General features: G+C 35.2%; 1 protein-coding gene across 2 annotated transcripts in view; it reads right to left on the bottom strand.

The window, feature by feature from the left end:
- Positions 1-2,329: 2,329 nt before the first annotated feature.
- The window catches only part of pea15 (proliferation and apoptosis adaptor protein 15), a 48,100-nt gene continuing 41,327 nt past the window's right edge, over positions 2,330-9,102 (bottom strand). For both annotated transcript variants that reach the window (XM_079600832.1, XM_079600831.1), the window contains one exon: positions 2,330-8,167. In XM_079600832.1, coding sequence (XP_079456958.1) covers positions 8,103-8,167 — 65 coding nt within the window. In that variant the 3' untranslated portion in view covers positions 2,330-8,102. The remainder of the gene's footprint in view (positions 8,168-9,102) is intronic.

Raw genomic sequence — 9,102 nt, 5'->3', positions numbered from 1 at the left:
CTCCAGGTTATTCCCTGTTTTACCCTCACTTCGAAAACTTCCCTTCCGGTCATTATCGGCCAATGCTCTTTCACACACACACACACGCCCGCACGCACACGCATGCGCCATCTTCAAGCCAACCGAACATTCACGCAACCACTTTCACCACGTATTTCGTATCTGTATGATACAGTGAAGTGTTTCGTTATGTTTAAACGGTTGATTTCATTGTTTGTTTGATTTAATGTAGTTTTTTTTTAGTTTGCCAATTCAAAAACAGTGGTGTAAAGACCGTAGGATTTTGAACCAAAGTTATTTGGTGTGTGTTTAGTTTGTGTTGATTCTTTGCATATGGTGAAACTGAGATTTTGGTCTGATTTCTTTGAAAATTATGAAAATATAACTGTGAAACTGAACTTCATTTGTGTGATTTCTGATTCATGTTTATTCGTAACCGGTGGCTAAAAGAGCTATTCTGGGGAAAAACATTTGACAAGATTAAACTTGTCTGGCGCCCGAACTAATTTTTTTTTTTATATACATACATCTTTCATTTGTTGATTTACATTTCGTTTGGGGCCTGCCACCGTTACAACGTACACGTGTATGTACAGTAATATACTTTATGCATCTGATGCTTTTACAAATCAAGTGATAAGTTAAGCTTAATTCACATTAATATAATTTATTATCATGAGCTGCAGAGTTTATTCCATTTTGAGGTGATTTAACAGCAGAACACACGAATCAGCTCTTATATTGAGAAAAAACTGTAGAGCTAAAAATATCACAATTTAAAGAAGTATTAAAATTAGTGATTTAACCAAAACTGAAAACTTCACTTCAACATCTATGTCATTTTCTACCCAATTCACTTCTGCGGAACGATGTAGCCTATAGTTAGTTGTAGGTTCGATATTCACTGCATATTTGCCAGTGCTTTCCTAGGCCAATGCTTTGGTGTGTACTACATGTGACTCAGACAACGGCATGCTCTGAAGGCGTTCCCATTGTGTCAACAACATGACGCAGCGTCTCGTTCCCATTTTCAGGGAACGGGATTATTTACATAACCCTGATATGTTTTCAAGTTGTTTTGTGTGAATACACAGCTCGTGAGTTGGCTGCATGTTCGTGTCTTGTTTTGTTTGAGCACATGGTTTGTGAATGTTTTCGCTGACCATGTGCTTGTGTTTCTGTTTTGTTCACTGCAGGGGTTTTAAAAATTGTGGTGAGTGGGGGAAGAAATAAAGTCTAGAGAGCTATATATCATTTTGATAAACTCTTAACGAGTTCTGAGTAGTCTATCTAATCTAAATGAAGCTTCGGATGCAGTCTGTCTTTTTAGTGCGTCTTGTAAAAAATGAGTGCTGCCTGCTTAATGTTGCTTTCAACTCACAAACTTTTTCTTTTCTCAGTAATGTACCTGGTGCATAACAGCCATTGAAAGTGTTGTGGGTTGTGGTAAAATGTGTCTCCATATTGTGTCTCTTGGCTAACACTATGCTATAGCTCCATAGATAAGGCATACAGCTTTATATTGGACGTTTGTGAAGAGGAATTCTGTATCCCACTCCTTGTTAAAGTAATGTCTTTTTTTATTTTTAGTATGACCTGGTTCATCAACATCCATTAATCTTTTTTATATAGTTCAATTCACCTTATTTATGCCGTCAGTCCACCCCCTTAACTCACAGAATAGCATAAACGTGACATACATCAAAGTACAGTGATACACGCAAACTTCTAAATATTTAAAATTATTAAATGATTATTTAATGTTATATAAAATGTTTCCATTTCCACCACAAGCAACATAACTTACCAGTTTTGGAAATGTTGTTTTGAATTTATTGCACCAGTGTGTAAGACTATGTTGTAGCGTGTGTGTTTGTGAAGGCTTGTGTGATGTTTGAGGGCAAAGTTAGTTTTTTTCAGCAAGAGTGAATGGTTGTGAGTGTAGAGCTTAATTTTGACCTGAAAGTAGGATGTTTGGGGAATTGGGTGAGACATTATGGATTTGTGTTTACTGGTTTGAGAATACGAGGCAGTTTCAAGAAATGTGTTTAAGCAATCGAAACTGTAATGATGGTCATTGCTGAATTTTCTTTTCTTTATTTTTTAGCTATGACCTCTGACTGATCATCACTTTAGATCCACAGCAAAATTGCCGTTAGATCCTCATTTTTAAAGCAACCCTGGAAAGCAAAAATAATTATTACCACGAATGTATGCATTTGTGATGTTGTGTATTTTACATCAGAACATTCTGCTGTGGCAAACACTTTTCATTGTGAACTTTATCTGAGTGTGGTAAAGAACTGTCTTGCACAAATCTGTAGGTTAGCAAATATATTTTAATATATAATATAATATGTATATATTCATTTAAGCACAATGACAAAACAGCATCATTTTGGTTTAGCTAAATTTACTCCAATAGAGAAGCCACATCTGTAGGTATATCTAACATTTTTTTCATACTGTCCATCACTTTGTTGTTTTCACTGCAACGTAAGAAAAAAGAGAGAAAGCAAAAATAATACTGAAGAAATGCTAACAGCACACTGCCCATGAAGGTTTAACGTTTAATGTCAGAAGAGAAAAATGAGATTCAAACATCAGCGATTTGCAAAGCATTTCAAGCAAACGTGTCTTGTGAAGCGATAACTGGCTATGCTGACTTAGAAAAAAAAAAAAAGAGAGAACAACTGCAACACATCAATAAATAAATATGCAATGACCATAAAATGCCCAAACAAAGAAGTCTTTCAGCAACAGTCTAAAACAGACCAAAGTTCAGTATCTATTTTCATTTACAAGCAGCTATTCTACCCGACTTCAGCACAGCATGGCAATCCCACTTCAGTTTACACACCACTACACCCCCAAAATAACCAATCCGAGCGCCTAAACACAACAGCACAGCAAAAACTTCTAGGGTGCAAGCTCTTTTTAAAATTGTATGTAGCTTCTTATCATGAGATTAATAAATAGTTCTGCATAATAAAGTCTGTTTTAAGCTTCTGAACAAACAAGAATTCAGTTGGCACTTTGTCATGGCATGAGAGCATGCTTTAATCCTCAGTGTAAACGTTACAAGAATAGCTCTTATGCGCACGATTTTGCATGTGCTCTATATTTGTATGTGTTTTCCTGCTACAAATGTGCATTATCAATGTATGACATATCTCTCTATTTGCCTTTTTTACACATTTACGTTTCTGCAGTAACATTAACTTGTTTATCATAAGCTATTCAGCTCAAACATCCTCTACAAGATCTTCACATGTACACCCAAACATTTTAGAAATGTGAAGTGAAGAAAAAAAGAAAGTTGCAAGAATATGTTTTGGGCCATATTTCACCCTACAATAATAAAAATAAATAATAGTAACTATTATTATTATTAATGCTGATTTAATTCAGATTATGGTTACCTGACAAAATGTGACAATGTAAAATAAGTCTTAATGGTCCTAAAATACATTTCATGTTCTTCATATAAAATAAAATATTGTTTTAATTTGGGGTTAAAACTGGCCCTAACATTTCTCTGTGAGATTGACCGTACAGAAGTTATATCATCATATTTCTCTTTTCTCAGTTCTGTGAGGATCAATGTTCCTGTATTCATTAAAGCACAATCCACTCCCTCAAACTACACCATATTTCAACACCGTCAAAATCACTCTCACAATCTTTTGACAATCTCAGTAACAGCATCACGTAAATAATAAGTGTTGCAATCTCAACGCAAACCGATTCCACATTTCTCAAGACCTCATTCTAACATTCCGACTGGGAATTTGATACGTACGTAAATTAATTAACCGTAAAGGTGTTTTTGCATTTACAGCCAGTGGCCTCTCATACAAACATTTCACAACATGACACAAGCATGGGTACTACACACAGTCAAAATTGTCATATTATGCTGATAAGCATAACTAAGAAAGAGAACAAGCATTTGAAACAACACTACAATAAAAAAAAATAAAAAAACACACATTTAAATGATGCTGTAAAGTTATTAAAACAGAATATTATAGAAAAGGATCTTGAGCCCAGTGCCCTATGTTAAAACCAACATAACAGACCTAATCTGAGCCATCACACGCACATTTACAATTATGAATAGACGTTCCAATTTTGTCCAATTAGTAAACATACATCAGTACAACCAAAACAAGATACAACTGCATTAAATAAATTAATAATAAAACACTTTTATAAATCCACAATATTTTTGTATGTACAACTTAAGAACAAAACATCAGTCAGAAAGAAAAAAAGGAAGAAGAAAGAAAATTATATTTTTCTAAAGATAACAAAACTTTTTTTTGCATTGTGGCATTATTTTGACAAATAAGCACACCACCCCCATTTTCATTATTGTAATGGAAAAATACATTAAAATAAACACCTCTATTACAGTAGTGAGAAATAATTATATCAATACATATTGTGTGCTTATGCAAATTATATTGTCATTACATTTATTTTGACGAGTAGTTTTCTTGACAATTCACCCAAAAGGTTTTCAATTTATTTTAATTTTTTGTTTGGCTATTTCAGTGATTTCTGTTATGCCAATATAATTATTCAGCATTACAAAGCTTTTGCAGCATTATCAAGGCTGATATGTTGTAATTCCCGTGACATCCAATCGGACAATCAAATGACATGAATTATATGTATATGGCTTCAGTGGTCTCTTAGTTCTTACAGTATCGTATAATTTGGCCGAACACATAATACTCTAGAGAACTGCATGTAGTGGTCATTAACAACATCGAAAATGTGTCTAGAGTTGACGCGTGTGCACAGTACCGAATATATTCTCTGCATAGAGGAAAGGAAGTGGCATTAAACTAGAGAAAGACGCTGCTTATTCCATTGAGCTCTGCATTATTTCCGGCTGGCAGAGGAAAATTATCTCAATACGCCTCTATTGTTCAAAAAGGTAACATGGAAAAGGGAGAGCGATAGCAATATGGCTTTTCCAATGTTCTCCAGTTGAGGCGCTGTTTTGAAAATACACTTGGTAAAATTATTTCAAGCGCAAAGCACAGTGCTTAACAGATGCCCTTGATAGAGACAAAGCTATCATTCAACAAAGGACAACCTACAGGTGCTCATGCACACAATATGTGAGCGGCAGAACCACATCAGGTGTGAAATGAAAACCACTGTAAATGACGTGAGGACATCTGAAGCCCTTGGTTGCTGTTCTGGGGACGTTGTGAAAGTCTATGATTGGTTGGTAAAACTAGCATAAGCATATAGAGAGCTGATCTAGAATCAGATATCACAGAGAACTCAGTCCACGGATGACAGGACCGTGGATGCAAAAAAAATATTAAAGAAATAACAATCACAACACTACTGAACAACTGAATAAAACAAACAGAAAAACAAATCAATTCAAAGACTGAGCATGGTGTGTCCGATGAGACTGATTTGAGCGTTTGGCCGTGTGTCCAGAGAGACACTACAGGGAACATCACCACATGTCACATACCGCAAAATTCACAAGATGACATTTGTACACAATTGAGAAACATCAATACAACAACAACAACAACAACATAAAAAAAATCTAATAAATATAATCATGTACAATCTGTTTTTGACAGGATTCTTTTGTGACTCGTCGCATATATGTGGATCTTACACTTTGGAAAATGACAAAAATTAACATTCTGTAATTCACTCGCCCTCAAATCTGTATGACTTTTATTATTTCTTGGAACGAAAAAGGAGAACTGTTGCATACAATGCAAGGGGATTTGCGTGCATTCAAATGTGTTACAGTACGATGTTACGAGGCATCATGCCAGGTTTGAAGTCATTGATACTAAATGCTATTGGTTCTTGCACAAATACCATGAAAGTGAATGGGGACAGGTCAAGCCCCCAAATGGACAAAGAAGTATATACACTTGTTTGTCCATTTGGGGCCTTGACCTGTCCCCCTTTCATTGTATGAACATTCTACTAAATATCTCGTTTTGAGTATATTTGGAACAAATATACAGGCCCGGAATGTAAATGATAACGAATTGTCCTGTTTTTGGGTGGCAACAGCAGAAATAAAGTTTACATTTCACTGATCTAAAACGTGACAGGACATTATTTACAGTCCTCAGAAATCCACAGAAACTATTTCAAATGAAAAGGGCCACGAATGTTCACAGCCAGTTGCAGTCTATCTTTTCAAAATGTTCCAGACTTTAACAAATGTGTAGTTCTAGATTGGATTTTGCTAAGGTCTTAGAACTTGTTTTCTTGATTCAATGAAATCACACAACAGAATAATAAATAGAGAGTTGCAGAAACAGCCTTTAACTGAACGATGCATCCTGCCCTCATGCGTGGGTGGAAATGCAGACGCATAAAAACACGCATGGCATGTCCTCAATAACCGTTCTGGCTTTATAATATGAAAACAACAGTCTGCAGGGGCTAAGCAACAACACAGTGACCAAGCAAATTTAGAGTCGTGTTTGAACAGTCTTTCAGCAGATGGTGTCAATAAAAGGTGCAATCTTACCAACACAAAGAATATCACAATCATAATCATGATATTAATATTTGTAAACGCAGCATGATATTAATATTCTGTGTTAGAACGATTGGCAAATATGTGTGTTTTTCAAATCAATGTCATACTTATTAAAATATAGTCTACTTTTGTGAAACAAGAAAAGTTAGAGTACAAATAGAAGAAAACACCTAAAAAATGATGCGCTGTTTGGATGCACAATGTGATCCATACAGACTTTTGGCCACAGAGTGCTGCAATTTATGGATATTTATTTACCATTTCATTAACATAATTAGTTATTTAATTTTTTTACCACATCCTTGACGTAAATATCTCTGTTTTAGTCGCAGCTGTTTCTTACCCTCTATGAGTATACAAATTATAAACAGAAAATATATGTGATATCATCCTAATGTTTCACATAATTGTATACTGAGGCATCTGAATAAACAATTCACAGTAGAAGTAGTCAAATTTAAAGTTTTAACAAAAATATATGCCTTCTATTTCCTGATGCAAATACTGCAGAAATTGAGTTAAAATGTTACTAAACACACATGATATCTATATATATATAGATCTATATCTATATATAGATATAGATATGTATATATGTATATATGTATATATATTTTCATCAGTTTTGTGTTCCACCATGCTCTGTTTTGATGGACTCTTCGTGTTTTTAGGCCCGTTATACATCTAATATAGGATATAAATATTTTATTTTTTCTCCCATATGTACTAGAACACTATTATAATGATATATAAGACTGCTGTTGTTTGATAATAAACAATTGTTATAATATAACTGATAATTTGATAAACTACAATTCATATAAGTATGATGCAGAAATATAAAAAGCAGTATTAACTCTCTACTAGGTAATTGCATACCCTGCAACAATGCATTTAATTTCTAAAGAAGGCAAATATTGGCTTTCTAAGTGGCAATCACACAAATTCAGAGATGAATTCTCTGTAACACTTTTAAATGCTGATATGAGCTTTTTTAAAGGGAATGTACCAACCTCAAGTCTACCCACATTAGGGAATAAATGTGTCTAAAGGAACAGTGATCCAGTGGTTAAACCTGTTTCACAACTAGATTCACACCTTAGGCCAGTGGCACATTAAGACATCAACTGCAAACTCCCTATTACATTGGTCTGACCAACTTCTGACAATCCCACTTAATTCTAACAAGGGTCCAAATAAACTCTCTCTCACACATACAATATTCAACACAAGTGTCAGCGAACACAGAATGATTGTTTTTCATTCCGACACACAACTTGACCTATGACCCATTCACTATACAATTGTAACCAGACTATAAGTCTTTTGGTCGCTGTCTTTTTGTCCATTTCTTTGTCTTCCGTTCTAGTTCTTCGTGTGTTCCATGCCTCCGTGGCATGGGCGTGGCTGTAAAGCATCTTGGCAATCTGATTTGCTGCTTGGCTTCTGTTCATTGGGAGGTGATGTGGGTGGGGTGGTGGGAGTGGTTTGGTGATTATGATGGGCAAGATGAAGTGCCGGGGATGAGGAGCAGAGGTCATGAACTTTGACCTCATGCTTTTTTGGGGGGAGGGGCCAGTTTGATAATTTCATCTTCTGACGGTTGGCGAATGATATCTACAACATAGAAGAGAGACACAAAGAGAACTCTGTTACAGACAACATTACACAGAGTGCTGGGTAGTCACTGATTACATGTAATCTGGATTACATAATGAGATTTAAAAAATAAAGTACTTGTAATTAGATTATATTAGGCCTATGTTTTAACAAACTCGTAATCAGACTACAGTAACTTTTCTATTGTTTACATTACATGTTATTCACACAATGGCAGTAACTATTTAACTAATTATTCATAAATCATTGATTCTACTTATTTTCTATATTTATAATCTTTTATAATAATTTATAATTATAATCTACTGCTTATATATTATGTTCAGGTTTGTTTAATTGCACACACAGACCAGTCACAAATGTCTATAGCCTCATTTCCACCACAGGAACTTTCCCTAGGAACTAGGGACTTTGGGGTGGTACTCGGTGTGTTTTTCAACCGCAGGGGCCAGGGTCTAAATGAAGTTTTGGGTAAAAATTTCTCCCTCAGAAAGTCCATGCTCGTGAGGTAGTACTTTTTCAAAGTCCAGGAACTTTCGGGGTGGACCTTGGGCGCTGAACATGCTGATTAGTTACGTTCATGCAGCATTTTGATTGGTTGACTCCACACAGCATTTTATTTCAACCACCATTTTAAAAGTCTGTTGTATTTTGTACAGTAAAGCTGCGAAACACTTTCGGGGGTGGGACTTGTGCGCTGAACATGGTGATTGGTTGTGTTCACGCCGCATTTTAATTGGATGACTCCACGCAGCATTCTATTTTAACCGTGTATATACTGTCTATGATTTTAACCGGCATTTTTAAAAATCTATTGTGGTTCGTGGCTTCATGCAGTAAGAGTTGTCTGTCTGCAAATATGGAATTTAATTTTTTTTTAAAAGCACAGCTGGAAGTTCGGGGTTTATTAAGTGTATTTGTGTAAAAGTTGT

This window comes from Phoxinus phoxinus (genome assembly GCF_949152265.1).
Source record: "Phoxinus phoxinus genome assembly, chromosome: 2".
NCBI classification, from domain to species: Eukaryota; Metazoa; Chordata; class Actinopteri; order Cypriniformes; family Leuciscidae; genus Phoxinus; species Phoxinus phoxinus.
This window is presented reverse-complemented; position numbering and strand designations above follow the sequence as displayed.